Source organism: Buteo buteo, chromosome 13 (assembly GCF_964188355.1).
Source record: "Buteo buteo chromosome 13, bButBut1.hap1.1, whole genome shotgun sequence".
NCBI lineage: Eukaryota > Metazoa > Chordata > Aves > Accipitriformes > Accipitridae > Buteo > Buteo buteo.
In genome coordinates this window covers 32,788,173-32,812,206 of record NC_134183.1, presented here as the reverse complement: position 1 = coordinate 32,812,206, position 24,034 = coordinate 32,788,173, and the positions used below count along the sequence as shown (strand labels likewise).

Below are 24,034 nucleotides of genomic sequence, written 5' to 3'. Positions count from 1 at the left end.
TTTAGTGGGCACGGATGATGGTTGGACTCAATGATCTTGAAGGTCTTTTCCAACCTAAGTGATTCTATGATTCTCTATATTGCGACTTCTAAACACCCATTTTGACCACTGATTTTGACCTGCACTTTTAATTATTCAGCTAGTATCCGATTTGAAATGGCACGAGCTGTTTATATATTTAGGATGTATCCCAGCAACTTGCCATGTCCCATGCCCCTGACACAACAGGAACGCAGCACCAGAAGACAGCCTGCTCATTGTCTCATCGGCACAATTCTTTAGTCAGAAAACTTTCTCTCTCTACAGATGTCCCTTGCTATAGCTGGCCCCTTTTGCACTTGCTTTCTCCAGACAAATGCAGTGCCCAGAGCTGCCCCCGCAGAGGCGAGCAGCATGCACCGGCACGGCTGAGGTGCGCCACACAGCCGCCTCCCCGCAGTCAGCCGCAGGCTTCAGCTCCAAGGCGGCCGGCCCGGTGCCAGAGGTCGTAGCGCCCGCCCCTGCCCGGGGGAGCTCTGTCCTTTTGGGAAAGGCACCGGGCAGCTGCGCCCGCCCGCCCGCCCCAGCGAGGGGTCACCAGCCCCTCGGCGTGACGCAGCCATTGCCGCTGCCTCGTACCGAGACGCTCCGCTGGCGCCGGTCCCGCAAACACAGCCCCGCGCTGTCACCGCGCCGAAGGGCTCTCGGCCCGGGCGCGCCTTCAGCCCCGGGCGGCCGGGGGACGGCTCGGCCCCGCGGGGGGGCCGGGACCGGGGCCGGGACCGGGGCCGGCGGCGGCGGCCGCTGCCGTGGGGACGGCGGAGGGCGGCCGCTCCCCCGCGACCAGGCCCCGCCTGCCTGCGGGCGGGCTGGGTGCGAGCGGCGGGGCGGCGAGATGGCGGCCTGCTTGCGGCGCGCGGCGGCCGGTAACGTGGGGGTCGGGCGGGCCGGGGCGGGCGGCGGGGCCGGTGGGGGGTGCGGGCGCGGCCTCAGGCCTCGGGCCCGGGGCGGCCGCGGGTGTCGGCGCCCGCTCCGGCCTGGAGCTCCTGCCCCGCGGCGGCGGGCAGTCCCGCTTCGTGCTGGGGCCGGGCGGGCCGTCAGGGCGGCATCGCGCCGCTCCTGCCCGCCCGCCCGGGGTGCGGGAGCGGGCCCGGGGCTCTACGTGAGCGCCTTACAGACCACAACAAAACGGAACTGCTTTTATAAATAAAGACAAGGCCTTCTGATCCGGGTGACGGGTATATTAACAACTGACATTATCTGGCTTAGAATAAACTTACGCCGCAAACTCCAAACAATACTTAAGGCGCAAGGACGAGCTTGTCTTTTTAAGGTACAACTTGGAAGTCAAATGCAAAATCATTTCCCGTTCGTTGTAATTATCTGGACTGTTCACTGTCTTAATAGTAAGAAAGGGCAGGTTAAACTCACTGTACCTAAACCACACTATTTTACTTGGTAGCCATAGACTGCAGGAGAAGAGTGAACGAGAGACTCAGTGCTGTCCGTGATCGATCAGTGGGATTCTGGGAATGAAAACACCTTTGTATAATTGCAGCTTAATGGAGGAAACCAGAGCTGCAGCAAAGTGAGATTAGTTTCTAGGAACTACGGAGCCCATCTGATTCCCAAAAGCCACCTCCAGCACAGAGCAGAGCAGCACTATGGATGACCTAAGCCTTGTTGGCTGGCAAAGTTTCCAAGACGCTAACGCCACCGTGAAATTGCTGGGATTTAAGAACTGCCAGACTATGGCCTTTCTCCATTTGGCCCAGAGGGCTAATGCACAGCCCCTCTATGCCAAACTCCTTATGGTGACAGCATCTTCTCCATGCCTGGGAGTTTTTCTCAACCTGAAATGGCTGACAGTAGAGCAGTGACCAGTGACGAGGTTCTTCTTACTGCGACACACAGTTGCACAACCTCCTCGTAGAAAACATGACTGAATTCAGTTGGATTTGGCTTGCGTTTGATTACTTAGCCATGTAAGTCAATGAACACTGCCCCACATAAGGAGCAACAAGCCTACGAATAAATAGTTGAAGGATGAGGATCTCATTTTATGGGGTACTTCACACTTGCTGCTTCATAAACAGCTTTGTTACAGAATCTAAGCCTCAGTTGGTACAACTGTACATGTTTAAACTCTGATGTGCATAATACTAGTAGATCTGTCAACCATTAATAGAACAAAACCCAAACAGATCAATTTAAAAATATTCTTCAAATTAAGCTGAAGAAGGTGACATACATGCTGTAGTATCACTGAGGCTAGGAAGCCAGCAATCATATATGAAAGCAACATCAGCTGAATCTTCTCTAAAGGACTAAATATCTAGAAAAATTCAGATTTGGTTGTCAGTGTTTGAAAAAATGAGGTCTTAAAAAAAACAAAACAGTAGAGGCAAATGCTGTACATCCCAGGAGATGCAACTGGAGGGATGAGTTTGGTCAGCATATGCAAGTTTTTCAAGCAGGACAGATACAGCAGAGAAAGTAATTTTTTTAACATTGGAGAAAGTTAAGAATTACTTGAATAATTCTGTAAGTCAGTGGAGAAATACTTTTGTGATTGAAGAATTTAGCCACAACAGTTAATAGGACTAGTTTTGTGATATATGCATAAACATAAGTGTTTCTTTCCTGAAACATGGAATTGATGGGGTTTCAATCTGAAGTTTGCTGAAAAGCTTTCTTTTTCACGGCAGGGTCATCTTTTGATTACTGGGTTAGAAGAAGATGATGATCAGAATTTTAAGTAACTAATCTACATAGTTACTAATCTATATAATGCAAGAAAAACAGAAATGCTTTTTGTTTAATCTCAGTCAATTCATACTGGTAATTATGGGTTTCAGTTAAAGCTCTATATGCATATGACTAGAGCTAGGAGAAATTCACAAGACTTCATAGAATAAAGTAAAAGAAAAAAAACCCAAACCTGCTTGAAGAGTCCTCTGCCCCTACATACTCATAGGAAAAATTGTATATAGAGTTCCACCACCCAATCTATTAAGTGAGAGGAGGAAATGGAGAGATGCATAAATAATACTGTCATATGAGTGGGCATTTAACTTGACTTTACAAGAATCCTAGGAATATACTTCACTTCTTCAATCTGTTATCTTTCCAGGAAACACTACAAAAATCAAATGTTTCTTGGGCAGAACCCAACAGAAATAGCATTTTCTATTCTTTTTGCTATTGCTTCAGAAATATCGGAGTAAGTCTGTCTCTCTACTTTCTGTCAGTTTACTTGAAAATAGACAAAATACAATTTAAATTATAATAACCATGTAGTCATATGCCCTGTGTGAAGTACAGCAAGAATTATAGATGGGAGATGTGAAAAAGAATGGGAAAAATCCTAGCCTTTCCCATCAGTAAAGATTGCTTGAAGAATTTACATTAGTAGTATTTCTACTGAACTGTGGTCTGTTAATATTAGGAAGAAGGAATGAAACAATAAAAGGCTTTAGGAAACATAACAAATGATAAAGAAACAGAACTACTTAGGTAGAATCTTAGGTGGAAAGACAAGACTGTATGGCGGGCATGTTGTGGTTTTTGGTTTTTTTTTTAATTTTTTAATACATTATTTACTCTGGTGATCTGGTCAAACTCTAGTCTAGTTAATTATCCATGCTTCTAATTACGCCAACTAGACACTGCATGTTTCTTATTTTATACATTATAAGCATTGCATAGTATTGCTTCCTCAGGCAATTGCTTTGTTCACCCAATACAGCTGCATTGAGATGGCAAGTCTATCTACAAAATAGATAGACACAGACAGCACAGACATCTGAAAAACAAGAATTTTTCTTCTATGTAGAAGTTGCTAGGGGATTTTTTTTAACATGTAAAAAGTTGAAAAGTACTTGGAAATACTGAGTTGCTCTACTATGCCAGTATGATAGCCTAAAGGTAACAAGTGAAAAAGAATTGTCCAGAACTTCTGGCTGTGATGAAGGAGATGACAGGATGTACTGTGTGAAAGGGCAGTTACTTGCAGAACTGGGCAAGTTTCTGGAAATACTTAATGTAGGATGTTGATTTAGTATTATCAAAAGATTCTGAATAGACTTACTTTTGTGATACTAAGTCTTTGGAAATATGTACATTGCATGTTGTAATTTTAAGTCTCAAATACACACAAACACTTCTGCCATCACAGCACAATGCTCAGAAAGGCTTAGATTTAAGGACTGCATCAGTTATCTTTATGAAGAAAAATTAACTGATAGCTGTAGAATCTTGAATTCCTGTGAAATGTTTCATAGAGTTTCATACAGTGAAGCTAGCTGATTAATTACAGCTACTACTAACCTTACACAGTATAAAGAGTCTGAAAAAATGCGTGCCAGGCTATCCTCAGTGTATTGCATAACATCCAGAATCTCAGTGCATCCTTGGCACAATCTCTTAGCAAAATAGCACATTTGTGAATTTGAAGCTAAGAATGCCTCAAAGACTTCCAGAATGCTGAGATGCCTCTAGCTTGGCCTTGAGGCATTGGGAACTCTGACGTGGCCTAAAGCAAACTGGCATGAAATCAAAATGCGGCTGTTATGAATATATCCTTTCATCTAATTCTAATTCTGGTGCTAGAAACAACTGATATGATCACAATTTCTCCCCTAGCCCCAACCTCTCCAGATTCTAGTACTCTGACAGATTAATTTTTAATGTAATTCATTTGTAAGTATCCTCATTTTGTATCTTTTTTAGTGATTTAAAAAAACCCCAAGCAACCCTAGAACTATTTGTGAGCAACACAGCAATTTGACACAGTGCTAAGTTCAGCACTGCCTTGTCAGAGCAGCCAGTGAAAAGTTCTGTCAATATCTAAGCAGCTTTTCATGATACTGAGTTTCTCCATGACTTCTCCATCTTTTGTCTACATGTTAGCCCTTACCTTTGTGTCATATGGTCATCCACTATTTTTTTGTAATTACCTTTTCATTTATGATGAGCCAAATCATATGCTTTTGCTTTTGTAAGTCACCCTGAAGTCAGTGGCACTAGTTACTTTAAAAAAGCTATTATGATTTTGACCTTTTAAAGATAATCTTCTAAATTATTATTGATCAGTTGGACATGATATTGTTCACAGTACTTAGAACTGAAATATTTCTAAACATCTTGAAACAGATTAGTGAAACGAAGTGGAAGACCTGTATGGCATGTGAAAAGTAAGAAGGGCAAATGTCTTAATCATTGGAGAAAGGGAAAATATTAAATCAAACTCAGGAGATTTTAGGATTCCTTAAGCCTCAGATGCAACACGACATTTCTTTCCTTACTGGAGTTAGCTCTGACAGCTGAGAGCTCAAGTCTTTTTATTTTTTGGTTCTTGCAGTATCAGTTCTGTCCAAGGTTTTGTTTGGGTTTTCCTGGCTTTTGTTATAACTTTTAGATGTATAGGCATATCCTCATTTCTTTCTCTATTTTGTAAGAAGCTCTGAAAAATTCAGAAGTCACTTTTCAGTACATTATACAGTTGACCATTACATTTGGCCATGTATTCCTCTTTCTAACAGGCATATGTAAGCATTTACACCAAATTTGTGTTTGGGTTTTTTTTTAATATTTCTGAATAATTACATAGTCTCTGAAAAAAATTTTCATTGAGCTGGTAGTACTACAGAAGAATTCTTTCCTTGGTCTCAGTGTACCTTCAGCTTTTCACACTGGTGTGCTTATATGACAGAGGAGTTACATAGGGCTCATTAAAAGGGGAAAGAGCAGATATTGATACTTTATCAAAAGTATTGTATCGGTGCTATTCACTTTTTTTCAGGGCTTCTTACCAGATTGCAGACTTCAGCTCCCACAATACGAACTCTATCATCATCGAATTCCCTTTCTCAAAACATTCCAAGCTCTTTGTGGAAACTGGGCCGACTTAATCATGTAGCAATTGCAGTACCTGATCTGGAGAAAGCTCAGTCCTTGTATAAAGATGTGTTAGGAGCACAGGTGAGCGAGACTGTTGCTCTTCCCGAACATGGTGTCTACGTTGTTTTTGTGGAGCTGGGTAATACCAAGCTGGAACTTCTGCATCCTTTAGGAGAGAAAAGTCCCATTGCAAGCTTTCTGCAAAAAAACAAGACTGGAGGGATGCATCATATCTGCATTGAGGTATTTTAACACAATATATCATGTAGTAAGATAGAGATATTAAAGTATGCATAATTTTTTCATAGGTTTGACTTTTGTCAAGAACAAATATATAAGGCTGTCATATCTGTGAGAATTTATATTGCACAAGAAGTCTTAAACATGCCTTTTTTCTGTTTTGGAAATCACAGTTCAATTTCATGAGCTATATGGTAATTTTTTTCTCTTCTATGCTCTAAAGATTAAATTGAGGAGGGGAGGGTTAAGTATGTGTGGAAGGTGGACAAGCCCAAGGGCTTGTGAAGGCTGTTTAACAGGCATCAACTTCCTGACCTAGAAAGGACATCTGGACTGGAAAAAGATGGAGTTGTAAGTTTAAGCTAAGTCAGTTTAGATTTTCAGAAGTTTCTTCCTGTTCGATATTTAGTTGATAATTGTATACAGAAGTCAAAAAAGATTGTCAGTTGTACTTACAAACAGCAGTAAAGTCTCCAGAGATTCTTCTGTCCTGTTCTTTCTTGTCAATCAAAGAGAGATTGGTCTGGAAGTACACAAGACGTAAATGTGCTGGGTAAAGTAGTTATCTTATTTAGCATACTCATGTTTTAGTGTAGTTGTTTGATGCAAACTTTCATGCTGCTGCCCATGATACATGTTTTTAATATTTTACAGATCTGAGTCTTGCAAACTTTTATTATTTCATGCAAAGTGTAATAATAAAAAGTAATGGGATTACTGATGTGAGTAAAAATTGTTTTCAGAATACATCCATAAAGACCAGTACTTGCAGTTGCACGCTTTCATTGAGAATTGAGAAATTTTGCATACACACAGGCATTGCAATTTTTCTTACATTAAGTTTGTCTATTTGCAGATGTTCAAGAATAAGAAAATTAATTTTGCTTAAACTGACCCTAAATTGTATTGCTAGGCAGTTCTGCTATAGAAATGTGAAGGACCTCAGCTGAACTTAGGAAATGGGGGGTGTAGAAGAAAGAAGTGATTTGCAGTAAGACCAAAAAAGACCTCCAGCCCTCTGTAAATGACCAGTGGTACTTACTTATAGGTAGAAGACAAAGAAGTTGTAGGCATTTCTCAGCAAAGAGCTCAAAGCTCCCAAGAGTTTCAAGTATATGTAATCCCTTTTAAGACATTTCAAGAAATATTTGTTACCAGCTGAAATTTTTCTATGTAGATCTCCATTTTGTATGAGAGATGATCTTGTTGCAGATAAATCAAAGATGGCTGTCAAGGGAACTCATACTGTTAATTATGAAAATTGAGAAGAACAGGACATGCTAATTATACCATGTTGGACAATGTAGAAGTGTTGTGTTAAAAATTTATAACTCTATACAGTAGGTCAAGCGAGCCAGGACTCATAATCTAGCTGTTAATTTCCTTTAATCGGGTTAGCTAGTGCTACTGGCAGCCAGATTTTCTTAAATGAAGTCTTGTAATTCACTAATAGAGTCTCTACACACACACACACACACAAAAAAAAAAATAAAAAAAAAAATTGCCCTAAGTCCCTCATGTTTGTCTCCACGTAAAAACCAATGGAAGATTATAGACTAATTTACATGGAGAAAAAAGCAATCCATTGTTGACCTGCTGTTTAAGTGGGACTGAAAACAGATTTGGTCACTACCATAGTCAATCAAAAAGATATTAACCTCCCTCCTCCAATTTTCCATTCTCCACAGAATGGAAAATCTTAACAATTTCAAAGATATGTCATCTTCTGAAGTTGAGCAAAAAAAGTTTTCAGAAAAAGTATAAAAGAACTTCAGTGTCAATTGATTGTTCATTTGAAATTAAAAAAATATTTTGTAGAAATATTTTTCTATGAACAATTTTATTACAAAAAGCTGAATTGTAAAAATTCTTTCCATACTGGAGGGGAAGCCTCACAAGTTTATCAAAATGCTTTCATTTCTTCTTTCTGTCTTCCTATTCAAAGGAAAATTGTAGACAGATGTTTTGATGGGGAAATCTGTTTCAGACAAAAGAAACATTTTAAGAAGAAATTAAATTATTTCTGACCAGCTATAATTGCATCTAATACCTGCAATGAAAAGCATGCTGGACACTTGGTAGAATAAGAGAGAAAGCTGAGCCTGATACTCTCCTAACACTGATGCACCCACAGGCTTTCCACTATTTACACTCACTGCTTCCTTGGGGATGCAGTAATTCATTCCAGCTGAGCCCAGACACAGTTCCTCTTCTGGCCATCTCTGCAGGACAGGGGCAGCAGCTGCAGTGGCTTTTCTGCTTGGGGAAACAACCTGGAGGGGGCTATGGCACACATTACACATGCTGTTTTATTTTAGATAAAACTTGACAGTCATTTCTTTTTTTTTTTTTTTTTTTTAGCAGACTGGTAGTTGTGTGTCGGAAGAACTGCAGTGAGTTCAGAATTTTTATGAACAAAACTGCTGCAAATGAGTAGGGATTAACTGATGTCTGTTTCTCTGAATAAAAGCTAGGTATTTCCTTCTTCCCTACAATGCCATCATGCAAGTTTATTCACCAAGTTATGTCCAGTCACCTCAGGCTTCAAAAATAGCAATGCTATTATTTTAATTCTAGGTCTTTATTGATTATTGACTCTTGGATTTGCTAACCTGAGTGCTAATTTTATTATTTCAAAGAATGAATGCATTTAAGGTTTGGGAAAATTCAAATTTCATCTGATGACATGACATCAGACTTAAGATCACATTATACAGCGTAGACATGTTTTTGTTAACTACATATTTCTGCAGGAAACTGTACTGAAATATTATGTTAAAGGCTATTATTAAATTAAGTTCAATAGGAAAACCAGGTCATATTCTGGGTATGTTTCTGATAATTCCAAGGTTTTTCTTAGGAAATTTTATGAAGCTTAACCTACTGACAAGGAGGATGTATAAATCTAAAAGGGACTTTCCTTTTACCTTCTGCCCATTGCCCCCCTTTTTACCAGCATCTAATAACTCAGTGTTCTGTCATCAATTAGACAGGGAAGCATTCTTCTTTAGTTATTGATAGTTTGAAAGCAATATGTTCTTCTTAGTAATAGTAATGCAGGGTTTAGATTATTTATGGAGTCCTAATAAAGTAACAACATCAAAAAATCAATGGGCTTTGTGTATGAGTGATTTTTGTTTAATTTCTTAAATATAGCGCAATCTATTTAAATAATATTTAATAAAATCTTCAAATAACAAATGCAAACTTCTGTAGGATTTTTATTTTTAAGACTAGATGTTTTAAAACTTTTATAATTTAATTGATTTTCAGAATTATATTAGAATTTAGAAATAATATTTTAGTAAAAAATTACATTATTTTTCCTAAATGTAGAATCTTCATAATACAATGTAATATGTTCATTTGTGTGAACTGTATTTTTCTTTTATAAGGTTGATGACATAAAAGCGGCTATGACAGAACTGAAGAAAAAAAAGATACGAATATTGAGTGAAGAGCCAAAAATAGGTGCACATGGCAAACCTGTGATTTTTCTTCACCCTAAAGATTGTCATGGAGTCCTTGTGGAACTTGAGCAAGCTTGAGCTGTAATATTCATAAATAAAACAATAGATTAGTTATGAAGTTACTTAGCTGGTGCTGGGAATATTGATGTGGTATTCAGCCTTTACAAATTCACTGTAGTTCCTGTGGATTAAGTACAGCTTTTGAGTACTGAAATAGTGCTACAGATTTAGGGTCATTTTCTTTTTTGTTGTTGTTGATCTGATTTTCAGAATTAGTATGTTGACATTTCTTGAATTCTCTGTGATTCTAATAACAAATACATGAGCCAAGTTACATAGGTAACATAGTAATTTATGTTCTGTTGCCTCATGTTTGCAGCATGATTTTAGCTCTGTAACCACAGAAACTGTACAGTTTCTAGGTCAACCCACGTTATTTTGCTCTACATTTCAGAGCAGAGACCCACTTCTCAGTGACAACAATATAGCTTAGATATTCCCTTTAGAAATAAAGGAAAAATGAACATTGTATTTTCTGTTTTCACCATTCACCATCTGTGCTTCACACTGATTGATTGGTTCATGTAATAAAAAAATACTTATGTTACTGTATGGGTGTCTGCAATCAGTAAATAAGTTTTCCTTGGCATGACAATTACTGCCAAGGAAGTCACCATGCATAAATCATCATTTAGTTGTTTTAAGAACTCTGTGGATATGCAGGCAATGTGAGAAAAGTACCTGAAAAATTATTTGCCTGAAATATATTTCAGGCTGTAATGTACTTGTTACATTTTAGTTTTTTTCAGGTATTGAATATTTGGTTTTCAAGCTTTATCCATAGGAAGATATCTGGGAGAGACCTGAACAAATAGTGATTAAGCTTTTTACTTACTTTATAAATATGGTTTTCCTATGCAAAAGCACTTATAAAATCAGTGGAAAACACAAGCCACATAAGTCTTGATTATGTTCACTGTCTTTAATATTAGAGAGCATGCCAGCATACTTAGATTTCTGATAGACTGCAGTCACAGTTTGTTGACTTATTCATGGACAGACTTCGCTTTATTGGTTTACGTTAACCAAGCAGTGTTTGTCCTGATACTTTCTTTTATAGGTTTGTTTTGACATGTCAGCTGTAGAAATTGCTGTTTCCCTGGTTTTCTTCATCCTTAAAAGTCATATTTTTTCCTAGCTAAATGACAATCTAAATTTTATGTTTTCCTACATCTCTGCATATACAGTGAATAGTTTCAGCTTGATATGAAGTAAGTTCATTTTAGTCTAGGAGAATTTTTACTTAATGGAAATGGAATTATTTGTGTTCTGTGTCATGTTTGCTACAACAAAATACAACTATAATGTTGACCTGAGATTTAAACAGGGCTTTAAAGACATTGAAGCTTCCTCATGAATTTTACTTCTGAAAAAAACTCTGCAAAGCCATGCATTTTTTTTAAATTAGATAGTTTTGTCCTCAAAACAAATACTCCTTCTGTCATATTTTAAGAAAAATACAGGCTTCTGCAGGGTTCTTGAGTTTCATTAAATGGCTATTTAGATGGTAGTTTGTGATCTAAATTCTAAATTGTTTGAATTTAGAAATCCTAAGGCTCATGATGGAAAAGCAGGATGATCTGATATTCCTGAAATATGATTCTGCCATTCTAGGAGACATTCCATTAGCAAAGCTGCTTTTGTCTTTCTGTTCTTTCAAAGACCGTGAGGCATCTTTTCTGCAAAACTAGGATAGGAATGCCAAGACTAGAAGACTTGCTGGTTACCTGTCAAGATAATTGAACAGAAATCTTTGAACCTAATACCCTTAGTTTGGTGCAACAGAAAACAGGGCAGTCCTCCCTAGGTTCATACTCCATTTCTTTGTCCTGTCTGAAAGACATGGAATTTTGTGTATGACATCTATCAATATACTCAGAGTAGTTGCTTGATATAGTACTAGGGAGTGGAGATTTTAAGTAAACAATACTTACTCCACTTGCGTCATTGTACTCCCCATCTTATTAGCAGAAGGAGACTTGTAATGCTTTTAGCTAGTAACCAGCAATTTTCCTGACTGACTGCAGTGGGGTTGCCTAGCACTACGTCAGCTGATGTATTTTGTTCATCATAACTAAGTCATGCTCCTATCTCACTCACAGTTTATACATTTAATCTGACTCCTACCAAGTTGGAAGTCAAGATATTAACAAAAAAACAAACCCCCCAAAAAAAGAGAGTTTAGGTCTGCAAAAGTAGTCAATACCCAAAAGCAGGGCATGCTTATTATAAACTCTTACCATTTGGTGGGATCAGACCCCCTTACTTGTCTGGGTATGCACTACAAGATATGATAATTTCCACCTCTGGAGCTCTAGACTTGGAAGGAATAGCCAAGAGAGCTGGACAGCTGAAGAATCTGAAGACAGCTAAGACACATTGGGAGAAGTTTCCTGTTCATAAGCCTAACTCCCTGGTTAGACTTCAGTGGGTGCAGGATCAGCCCCTATACTTGTAATAAACTTCTAGTCCTTCACCTTAAACAAGGCAGCCTTCACAAGTCATTCTTTGTTCTGACTTTCTAAGGGGTTGGCAGGGGTGGGGGGGTGTCAGATATATGGGCCCTACCCTTTGTCACTGCCATGATTGTAAAAGGTGAATAACATCAAGAAAAACAGTAGAAAGTCAGGGATGGAAACTGGAGCAATAGAGAACTGTGATTTGTTTCTTCCAGTGGAGGGACACTTAACAATATACCCATTACACCAGTATACAACTCCCGGAAAGAAAAAGTGATTCAAATAACTGGAGCCTGATTAGCTCGGAGGGGAATTAGGCTTTGACAATGGGTATTTGGTTTGGGTTTTTTTTTGAGGGGGGTGGGTTTCAAAAGGTACAGGGTAACTTTCTTTTCTGGTAATGTCCAGCTTTTCAGAAGATGAAGTGTTTATATTTTGCCAGTAAATTTTCTCATGCTTGGGTCATTTGTTGAGTGCAAGTTCCCCATTCCAGTCTCTCCATGTGCCTTTTTTCCCTCTGAGCTCAAGCATGTTCCCATTTTATGCTGCCTAAGGCAGACAAGACACATTTTTCTGGACTCCATCAACATTACTCAGGCAGCTAAAGGGCTCATAATTAAATGATGTGAAATATCTTTTTTGACTTCCTCTATGCAACCCTGAAGTCTCTCCTAGGTGGGAGAACAGTCTACAGAATGAATCCTATTTTGTATGATGAGACAAACCTAGAAGCAAACTCAAAAAGCTGAGAAAAGAACTAACTACATGCCTTTTAAAAGCTAACCTTACAGTTTTGAAAATCTGCAAAACTCTGGTCACATCACTACTGCAATTAATTCATCTGAATTAAAAAAAAAAACCACAACACTGAATTTCATTCTGAATTCAATTGCTTTCCTTATTACCATATTTACCCAATTTATCATAAGTTTTGGAAGAATGTACTCTATCATGATGCCACAGCTACAGTGCCTTAATACAGTTAACACAGCCTGAAAATTTAGAAAGCTGTGGATGAATTACAAGAGGAACTGAAGATGGCACTTGCTTCTGCAGACCACTTCCTGGGTGGATAATACTTCTGCATTTAATGCTGAGACTAGAGTTCACTTTCTTAATGCACATGCAGAAGCATCGCTCTCTATTATTACGGACAGTCGTTGGATTTGGACTTTATTGCTAACATAGATGAATGGAAGTTGGTGTGACCAAGGAAGTCTTGTAGAAAGACCAGGAAACATGGAGAAGTTTACAATATCTAATTGAGGTACTTACAGTAGGTGCTCTGAATGATTTACTTGCCACTTCATTTGATTCTTTCCTTAGAAGAAATTCTTACTGTAGTGATCTGACTTGGGCTTGTTGGACTCAAAGACCCTTAATTAAGAGAAGAAGTTAGAGTTAATTGTTTCAATAAATACTCAATTCTTTTACCAAAGCATTTATGTTGGCCAAATTATTAGACTGTGAAACAGAAGAAATCCCAAAAATGGTAGCCCTGGTGCTTCTCCTAAGGGTGCTGGGTGGCACTAGACACAGAAAGGTAACCGACAGTTTAAACTTGGAACATCGAATGATGTAAGATTAATATGGAAATAGAAACTAACAACAATGTATAAATTAGTTGGCCCAATGCTGACATTTTAAAATGGAAGACCTTACCTTCTTAGGAATGCAAAATCTGTCACCTTTGAAAAGCATTTTCAAAGCAGTTTGAACATTTTAGGAAATGTAAATTTATCTTATTGTGAAGGTTTCCCTCCCGGGATGGTATAATCCTTAAATATCTATAACATGATGTCGTCTATCTAGTTTCATGTTCATTTGCACTGTCTTGCATATTGTTAAACAGCATTGTTAACTACAGAGTTTATAGCATAGATTCACAAATGAGGAAGAGTTCTCTCTTAAACATTGTAAAGTAATGATATATTTTGAAGCACTTCATGACTTTTCAAGGTGTAATCTAAAGTGTAATCTAAAGTGACCTTTTAACTGCTATGCTTTGTTAACATAAAAATAGCAAATAGGTACTAAAATCTTCTATAAAATAGATCTTTAATGAAGATTTTTACTTATTTTTAACATTGCATTTTTTCAGTAATAAAGATAGGTTTAAACCATGATTTACAAAAAAACCAAATTTCTGAAGTAACTAGTAACTGTGGATACGCTGAAGGCATACGTGACGATGCACATTTTGCATTAAATAGGGGGAATATCCTACTTCCGCATCTGTGGCTGGCTTGTATGGAAAACATTATTTCCAGAAACTTAAAAATAAGAAAGACGCGCATTATTGGACTGATATGATGTACCTTGTTTTTACCTCCCATTTTGGTATGTAATTTTCTATAATAACCATCTGTTTGAGTCACTGTCTCCAAAATGAGGTGGAGGGAGAATGTTTGTTAGGAACTTAAATTTAGGAAGTTAAAAAATATAACCCACTCCCTTTGGGACCCTTGCAGTCTTTCAGAGGTCATTTGTAGTACAACACTTGCAGCTGCAGTAACTTCAAAAAGAAAACACATACTTGCCCTATCAAGCTGGGAATACTGCTTTTGGTATATTGATTGAGAAAGTGAAAACTTCCTTATGTACAATGAGGCTATTTCATCAAGTTAACAATTCTGAGAATTAATAATGTTAATTAAAACACAATTTGCCAAAGGTTTAAAAGCCCCATCTACAGATTATATATAACTTCCTGTAGTTCTGTGTAAAACATACATGCGTTACAGTTTATGTAATGTTTAAGTTCTCATTATCTTTAAAAGAGAACCAAAATCAGTCAAGTAATTAGGATATAGAAAGGAATAGATGAGAAAAGTCACCATAGAAAACCATGATAGAAAATAGCCTGTTAGCAAATGGCTACTCTGTTGTTAGTGAATCTTACCAGAAATCTTAACAACTAAAAAAAAAACCCAAACCCAATAATAATAAAAAAATGGTGTTTCCATGAAGGGCCTTTCCATGTACATGGAATTTGACTGGGTGCTAAGCAACTGGTATAGCTACCGCAGTGCAAACAAAAGGACATGAAGTTGGACACACAGCTGTTACAGGGAACATTGATATCTAGCTGATTGGAATGCAATATAATTACATTATGACAGCTTTTCACTTTTGCTATCATGAGGAAGATTACTTTTTACACTCAAGAACAGCTACAAGTCTCAAATTTGCACAGTTATGAGCAAGTCCAGTCATAATTGGCCAAAGAGCATTTGATCTCACATATGTTCCTTTATATACAAAGTAATCACCATCACTGTCTTGGTTTCAGCTGGGATAGAGTTAATTTTCTTTCTAGTAGCTGGTACAGTGTTATGTTTTGGATTTAGTATGAGAAGAATATTGATAACACACTCATGTTTTTAGTTGGTGCTAAGTAGTGTTTATACTAAGTCAAGGATTTTTCAGCTTCTCATGCCCAGCCAGCAAGAAGGCTGAAGGGGCACAAGAAGTTGGGAGGGGACACAGCCAGGACAGGTGACCCAAAGTGGCCAAAGGAATATTCCATACCATATGACATCATGCCCAGTATATAAACTGGAGGGAGTTGGTCGGCAGGGTGCAGATCACTGCTGGAGAACTAACTAGGCATCAGTCGGCGAGTGGTGAGCAATTGCATTGTGCATCACTTGTTTTGTATATTCCAGTTCTTTTATTATTATTGTATTATTATTATATTATTATTATTGTATTATTGTTATTATTATTTTCTTCCTTTCTGTTCTATTAAACTGTCTTTATCTCAACCCATGAGTTTTACTTTTTTTTGATTCTCTACCCCACCCACAGGGTTGGAGGCGAATGAGTGAGCAGCTGTGTGGTGCTTACTTGCTAGCTGGGGTTAAACCATGACAATCACCTAGCTGGAATAGAAAGATCTAGTAGTTTCTAATAAAAGGCCTGAGGAACCAGCTAAGTTCATCATTCACTGTAAGAAACATTCTTGGCAAAACGCACTTCAGTGAGCTTTTAAATATTACACATCACATCTTCCATTTTTAATCTTTATGGGGGGATCTATGTATTATCTGCACAAGGGCATAAAAATCATGATTTGATCTCATAAATCTGGCCATATGATGGAATGTAACTAAGTCCAGTGCTGTCCTCTGCTGTAAATGTTCAAACTTTTGGTGTTTGATTTTTGTCGCACTGGAGCACTTCGAGCAACAGGCAAACCTGAGGTCATTAACTAGCAGGATTACAAGCTAGTGTTCAGGAACGCGCTTCACAGAAGAACGGTATGGATGACAGAAAACAACATACGCTATGGCCCACCACCGAAGCAGGGTCCCTAGGTGTACAGACTGCTGGTGCAGGGTGGCCTCGCCATGCGTCACAGCAGGACTAGAGACCTCCAGCAAACATACCTGCCTACTGCTGCTGCTTGAGGGGGTCCTGAAGGATAGCTGGGCTGAAGGGTTGCTTCATCTGGCAGGCTGGGGTGCAGGAGTGACGTGCCCTGCGACTGGCTCTCCTCAACGTGCAGGTCTGGGCAAGCTCCTCCGTGGGCACGTGTGAAGCTGGCGCAGAGCTGGGCCTCCAGCCTTCAGTATGTGTGGAAGAGCATATTTGACGGGTTAGTCCGCCTCACCAAGCCACCCACTTTTTGTGCCATTTTGTGAGAAACTCAGGGGCGTACAAACACGGCGTCACCTCACGGGCCCTCTGCGAGCCAGCTCGGGGAGTTCTGCCGTTGCCCCTTCCAACGTCGCTGGGAGCAGGCCGACCAGGACCTTGTGAGTGGACAGTGACGCCCGCGCTCCGGGGCACGAAGGCTGGCAGGGAGGGCCGGGGACAACCGACCGGTTGGGGCAGCGGGCCGGGGCGGGCGGGCTGAGGCGATGCGGAGGAGGGGCGGGGGGACTCCGGGCCGCTCCGCCGCGCCCCGCCGGCCCGCCCCCCCCCCCCGCCCCGAGGCTCCGCGGCGGCCGGGCTATGTGCCATGCAGGTTCCCGGGCGGCCGGCGGTATTGTAGCACGCAGCTTCCCGGGCCCACCAGCCGTCTCGGTGTGTGGCGCTGAGGCAGGCACACAAAAGAGCGGCTGCAGCTGCCCCCGTGTCCCCGCCGCGGCGCGGGGTGGGGACCGGCCCCGCCGCTGCCAGCAGGGGTAAGGAGCGGGGGCGCAGGGCGGGGGACCGGCGGCTCCGCCGGGGGTGTGGCGGCAGCATCCCTGCGGGTCCCCTCAGGGGAGCAGGGAGCCTGCGGGGCCGGGCGGGCGCTGAGGGGGCGCCGCGGCCGCCCCCGCCCCGCGCGGACGTTGCTCCCCTGGAAATCGGGGCTGGCGGCTGCCCGCCCCATCCTCATCCGCAGGCAGCCGAGGTACCCGCAGGGGGCCGGGGAGCCGGGGTGAAGGGGATCCCCTGCGGCATGGCGTCGCCGCCGGTGTGGTCGCGGGCGGCGGCGCGGCGGCGGGGGGCTCCGGCACGGGGGGCTGCCGCACGCCCGCATGTCCCCGCTGGCGCGGAGCCGCTCTTTCTGCCTGCCGTGGCGGGCGGGCGGCGGTGGCGGCGGAGGAGCCGCGCCGCCACCGCCTCCTGTCAGCCGCTGGAGAGCGGGCAGCGTCTCCCCAGAGCCGGGCTGCCGTTGGGGACAGCGGGTGCCTCGCGCTGCCGGCTCGCGATCGGCTGCCTCTCGGGACGGCTGCGAGCTCTCCGCCTCAGCCCGCCATCCCCACCGCCTCACCTCAGCTGTGTGCCTTAACGTCTGCTTTCGGTAATGCGGGGACCGGCAATGCAACACAGGCGTAATGTCTGGGTTTTGTGGGAGGGCGGGAGGCTTGAGAGTCCGTTTGCCGTAATAGAGTCGAAAGAAATGCGAGAGGAGCCCTCGTGTAATGCAGCACCGCTAAGAGTTTGTATTTCTTTCTGATTTCGTGCCGCCAGTGCAGCAAATGGATCAGAGCTTTTGATCCACTCTTTTCCCGTCCCCTTCATCATGGGGTCTGGAGGGAAAAAGCCGCTCAGCTAAGAATACTTGATTTTTTTGTTGGGATAAACAGCATGAGACCTTACAGCATGGTCTGTTTTCCCCGTTTGAACAGTTTTTTTAATATGTGGGAGGTTTTTGTATTGCCATAACAAAAGGGATGGGGGGGGGGGGAGAGAAGGGGAATGCTGCGTTTGGAGCTGCATCTTGGAAAGGCAGACTGGCTTATTTTGCCTCAACTAGCAGTCTGCGCCTTCAGATTTACATACTTTGCATCCCCAATGTCGTTTTGATGGTTGTTGCATGCTAGTGAGGGCATAAAAGGAAAGAAATTTAAATAAAGACAAGAGATACAATGTTCATAGTACAGAAAGAACATGCATTGCAGTGATGTTTAAAAGAAGTCTTAAATTACTGTGAGCAGTTTGGGTAAAAAAACGCAAGTAGTGTTTCAGTTGCATTACCTGGTCAAGGGCACCCTATAATTTCACAGGAGGTTCTGGGAAATCCATTTGCAGAAAAGGTATTTAATGGATTGTACCTGTTACCCAAGAATCCCTCATTACTTAACCAGCAGAACTGAAAACCAGAAACAACTGCTGTTGCAGTTTTATGTGGTTGCATGTAAGCAATAGTATTTCCACGTTAGGTAATTTCAAAAGGGAGGAATTTTAGTGTAATTCTTTATTGCCACATAAGTAAAAATACAGTATGTGCTGGTTATCTGTATGTTGAAAAGCATAAGATTGAAGTTTATGTTAAAGCATAAGATGGCAATTTATCACTGTGTAGTCCAGATTCTCCTCCATATGGGACAGACAAGCATGAAAGAGCTTTTCTTTCCATATGTTGTTCTATGAGTACTAAACTACTAAAGGGGAAGCCACTGTCCTTACTCCACTTTGGGCTCATAGGATTTCAGGCTGCAGGCTTGCCCTTGTAAACCTTGATTGTCAGGCTTCCTGAACCTAAAGTCTCTGATAGTTTAGCCCTTATCTGCACTTGGAAATATCTAAAGCTATTTTTAAAAATGCAGCATTGCCTGTAATCAGCAGCTGCATTACTGCTTCCCCTTAATCCACTGATCGTAAAGGAAAAGTGTTCTTGAAAAGGCCATAGCTGCTCAGCTCTTTTGGTCTAAGTCTTATGATTCTAAGGAAGAATCTCGAAAAGCATTTTTTGTGCAGTTACTTGGTTAATGCCAGTTCAGGTTAGAGACTGGACATGAATTTAAATAGGAGCTACGTCTTTAAAAAGTGACCTTTGCTTAAGGCTGTGAACATGAGAAGCCACTTCAGGAAACATAATTTTACCATCTCTCCAGCTGTTCTGATAAGAACATTTGCTAGGAAATAATTTGTGAAAATAACCAGGGTTTAAACCTCTTCCAGTTGATATTCCTGTGCTGAAGGTAGAGAAATCTAGCAAGAAGTGATCTGTTCCAGGCTGCCAGCTTGCAGAAAGAAATACAGAAGATCCTGGTTTTGTCCAGAACAAAATCTTGGTTGTAGCCTTTGAATACATCAGGTTTTAGGTGCTTTTGCAGACTTTTTATATCCATTTCCCTTGTAACCTGTGTTTAAAGAAACAAGGCAATGCTTTCATGCTTTAAGCCATTGCAACAATGGAGGCTGGGGAGCAGCCCTGCCAAGAAGGCCCAGAGGTCCTGGTGAACAGCAAGCTGCGTGTGAACCAGCCACGTACCCTGGCAACAAAGATAGCCAGGAGTATCCTGGTCTGTATGAACAAGAATGCAGCCAGTAGATCAAGGGAAGTAATTATCCCCCTCTACTCATCATTCAGTAGACTGCATCTATAATACTGTGTCTGGTTTTGGTCCCCCCTTTTACAAGGAAGATACTAATGAACTGGAGTTCTGCAGAGACCACCAAAGTGGTTGGGGCTGGAGGTCAGGCTCTGCGAGGAGAGGGTGAGGGAGGGGGGCTTGCTCAGCCTGCAGAAGGGGAGGCTTTGGGGGGACCTAACAGCAACCTTCCAGTACTTACAAGGAGGTCTTCAGGGAAGCGGAGCCAGACTCATCACAGCGGTGTGTGACAGAGAATGAGAGACAATAGGCATGTGTTGAAATGAGAGGTTCAGACTGGATATAAACAAAATCTTTTGCCCCCCAAGGACAATCATACATGGGAACAGGTAGCCCAGAGAAGTTGCCGTCTCCATCCTTGGAGGTTTTTAAAACCAGACTGGATAATGCCCTGAGCAACCTGGTCAGGCCTCACTGATGACCCTGGTTTGAACAGGACAAGAGGTTGGACAAGAGACCTCCACATTCTTTCCAACCTGATTTGTTCTATGATCCTATGAACAGTTGTATGTTTGTGCCTATCCATACGTGATGCAAGAAGCAGACATGTTTCCAGAAGGCAGAATTTTTTTAGAAAGAACTAGAGCTCCCATTCTAGGGCTAATCCATGATTATCAGCAAAGATGGAGTATAATATCAGTATGACACATTGGCCTCTATTACCCATGTAATAATGCATTACTACTAGTACAAACTAATACCTTACTATAGGCCTCCTAAGGAAGAGATATTTGCTTGAAATATTTTTATTTTAATGTAGATATAAACAAAATTAAGAACATACTTCTTAAAAGCAAGAACCTTTCTACGTAGTATCTTTTGGCACTCCTGTGAGGCAATTAAAGCCTTGCAACATTAGCGCAAGAGACATAATGGTGGTTCCTATAGCTGGAGACAGTAAAGGGCTGATGCAGTCACATGCACTTCACAAGTTAAGAGGAAGAGCTGAAAGCAGAATCAGAACTCACTAGTTTTTAGACACTCCACAAAACATGCAATTGCTGAGTCAAATGCTCATTATAAGTACTTTGGATACTTGCAAATGCTTTTAGTCTACTGAAGAGAGCATTAAAATGTAAGATTTTTTTCTTTTTTTTCCTGAGGACCCATTTTCCCTTGAGAGCTGTGTGAAAAGCAGCTCAAGAAAGCACCATGTGTTTCTTGAAGTGTTTGATGTTTTAGGCTTGTGCTGCCTGCAGGAGCAGAACATGCAGCACTTAGGCTTTATTATGGCATCTATGAGAAGAGGGCTTTCATTCCAATTCTCATTTTTGTCTGAACTTAAGTCTTATCTTGTCTAATGATACTATTTTCCAGAAGAAAGGTCTTATACAACTGGTAAAAACACATATGGAATGAACTGTTTGTTTCTGATGCTGGTAGGTAAATGCATTGTCATTTGAGTACATGACATTCCTTTTTTATTGCAGTACTTACTGTCTTCGTTCACCTGCTGCAGCAGAGGAAGTTGACTTGCACTTCAAGAGGAGTAAGTTAGAGCTGAGCAGAAACTGGTATGGAAAACTCTGTGATTAATAGGTACTTCCACCTAAGCAAAAGAGGGAGAACTAGAAGCCATGTAGGTAGGGATGACAAGAAGGTTGCATGAAATACTGCTGGAGATGCATACTCTGAAGTATACTTGTGCATGAAGGATCATTTTCTTTTGAAATAGAAATGAAGAGGAAAGGAAGGTTGGCAAAAAGGTATACAAAACGTCTTGGAATGGTCAAATATGTCAGTTATAACCAGTGTGAGACTTGGAGTCTAGATAAGGGTTTTCAAATAGCAGTACTTCTGCAATGCAGATATCCACAGATACCCACCTGGACTACCAGTGGGAGCTGCACAGAGAAGTATCTTGGGATAGTTTTCTGTTTTGAACTATTAAAATGAAGTTTCCTTCAGAAAATGGCCCTTCTGGTTACATACTTAGTAATGAAGATTCAGCCACACAGGAAAAACTTGTTATTGTTTTATTACTTAGAAGGCAGGTTGGATATTTCCATTCTATTAACTGAATGAAGTAGTTTTTGAATTTCATTTTGTACGTCGAAGTTAGGAATATTTGTGAGCATGTCACCAGCTAGCATTATTTCCAGACTTCTGTCTTTCCTTTTACTTTCTGAGACATCCCCCTCACAGACACCCTTGTCAACTACAACCTTTGGAGAAGTTCCTCTCCCCAAGTCAATTGTACCATAACCCCGATCATTTTCAAAGAGTGAAATCTGCTGGTTTTATTCCTAAAAGTTTCTACAAGAGAGAGGCCTGACCTTGCAAGTTTTTCTTTTATATGTCATCTGTCTTTGTGTGTGAAGGGTTCACAGGATCTAATCCTTGAAGAATTTAGTGAAATTCTTTCATCTCAGTACAGTGGTTAGATTTAGCTAAGATTTAGTAATGTGGTCATAGCAGACAATTTACTTCTTACCGTCATGAGTATGCAACATCTTAAAAAAAACCAACAAACAAACAGCTCACAACCCAACCTAATAGTTTTGTAACACTAACCACTAGTGGCGACACTGTTCTGGTAGGTGTGCAGATCTGGGTGCTTGACCACTGGTGTGCAGAATGCCAAGTGATGTCTAACACAGGAACATAGGGCTTTTTGGGTTCATTTCCATTTTCTCCAGTAAGGTATTTTTCTTGCAGTGACTGTAGAAGAGTCATCTCTGCTTTCCAGTTGTTCTGCTTTGGATTTGTTGTGAGTGACAGCCAGTGATTATCTTAGTATGACACTGCAGGGTTCTCTGGGGGATTTAGTGAGATAGTAATTCCAGTAAAAATTGAACAGAAAATTCATATTTTAGCAGATAAACAGAGATGGAGAATTCATATTCTTATGTATAGACTTTCATCATTCCATCTCACTGTGTTAAGAGCCTGAGTCCACAGAAAGAGCTTCATTCAGCTGAGGTTTTAGGACTGACATCAGAATGATCCCCTGGGATCACTGTGTGGTCTGCTCCTCTGGATAAGCTGCTGAAGAAGGAAGCATAGGAATAAATGTAGAAGACCTTGCGTGTCTTGGGGTTGTAACAGTTGATGTAAACATTAGTTGCACTACAAACTAGCAACAGACAGCAGTGACAATGTCACCTCAATTCCCCACAAACATACCGTGCCTATCTTTGGGAGAATCACATGGACAGATCTCTTAAGGGCCCCTGGAAGGGGCTCCTTAGGCATCCTGCCATACAAAAGATCACTGGTCTCATGCAAAGTGACGCTGTAGCACCCAGAAATCCTCAATCACAGGGAAGATTAAGTTATTACAGCATTTCGTACTAAGGAAGAAACAAAGTGCATCAAAAACCAGGTGGAACCAACTCAAAGCATTTGTGACAGGGCAGGCACTTTTGAAGGGGTTATGATAATAAAACTTGGAGAAAGCTTATCATCTACATAAGGGAGAGAGTTGTAGACCTGTCAGTGCTGACTTACTTTAGGAGTTCTAAACTAGTTAGAGAAATAAAATTAGCCTATCAGAAAGCAACAGAACATGGGAGGAAGGAAGGAGGGAAAGAAGAAGGAGGGGAAACAAGACATCTGTATTGTTGGTGGTGATAGTGGTGTGTCTGTATATGAAAATTCCCTGAGGAGGAAGAGAATTGACAGGAATCTTTAAAGTGTAGGCTCCAAAAGAGTGAATGTTTAGATAGAAGTAGGGAGTCTCTATGAAACATTAGCTGCAGTTCCAAAATCAAGGTGATACCTGCTGCAAATTGTATGAAACACAAGACTATGAAGTCATCAGTGTGTTGTCTGCATTAAACCAGGATAAACAACTACTAAGGAACAAAAAAATCAGGCTCTAGGCCTGTCTTTTTTTGGTGCTCAATTATTCCAAAAACATTTAGACAAGTATTTCTAAACAGCATTTTTTCCCCTTTATACAAGCAATAACATAGGGTGAGAAGCCCAAGTTCCACAAGGGCAGCACCTATCTAAACAGTATTATAAGAACCTCCCAGAAGGGGTGGCTGTGTTTGGCTCTCAGTGTTCAGGTTCAGTGAAATAACTGATCTTTATGTAAGAGAAAGAACCATGTATTAGCTGCCTTCATGCACTAGATGGAAACAAAGGTACTTGGGTGGACTTTCTGTCACCCACTGTGCCCTTCAAAATCAGAAGATCGTCTGCT

At 41.1% G+C, this 24,034-nt stretch overlaps 2 protein-coding genes across 4 annotated transcripts in view; both read left to right on the top strand.

Annotated features, from left to right (window-relative positions):
- Positions 1 to 571: 571 nt before the first annotated feature.
- MCEE (methylmalonyl-CoA epimerase) lies at positions 572 to 15,870 on the top strand. The gene is made up of 3 exons (XM_075045466.1): positions 572 to 905; positions 5,783 to 6,123; positions 9,516 to 15,870. Exons 1-3 carry the CDS (start codon positions 875 to 877, stop codon positions 9,666 to 9,668), a joined length of 525 nt encoding a protein of 174 aa, XP_074901567.1. The 5' UTR covers positions 572 to 874; the 3' UTR covers positions 9,669 to 15,870.
- A 1,246-nt stretch (positions 15,871 to 17,116) lies between these two features.
- APBA2 (amyloid beta precursor protein binding family A member 2) overlaps positions 17,117 to 24,034 on the top strand; it is a 110,142-nt gene continuing 103,224 nt past the window's right edge. Inside the window, exons 1-2 of one of the 3 annotated variants that reach the window (XM_075045439.1) lie at positions 17,117 to 17,241; positions 21,315 to 21,398. The gene's annotated coding sequence lies outside the window, so the exon portion shown is untranslated. Of the gene's footprint in view, positions 17,242 to 20,969; positions 21,399 to 24,034 lie in introns of those variants that run through there. The other 2 variants (XM_075045442.1, XM_075045440.1) reach the window with 2 other exon arrangements.

Coding starts and splice junctions, on each gene's coding strand:
- MCEE (XM_075045466.1), top strand. CDS start 875: ATGGCGGCCTGCTTGCGGCGCGCGGCGGCCG. Junction 906..5,782: donor CTTGCGGCGCGCGGCGGCCG/GTAACGTGGGGG, acceptor ACTTTTTTTCAG/GGCTTCTTACCAGATTGCAG. Junction 6,124..9,515: donor TGCATCATATCTGCATTGAG/GTATTTTAACAC, acceptor TTCTTTTATAAG/GTTGATGACATAAAAGCGGC.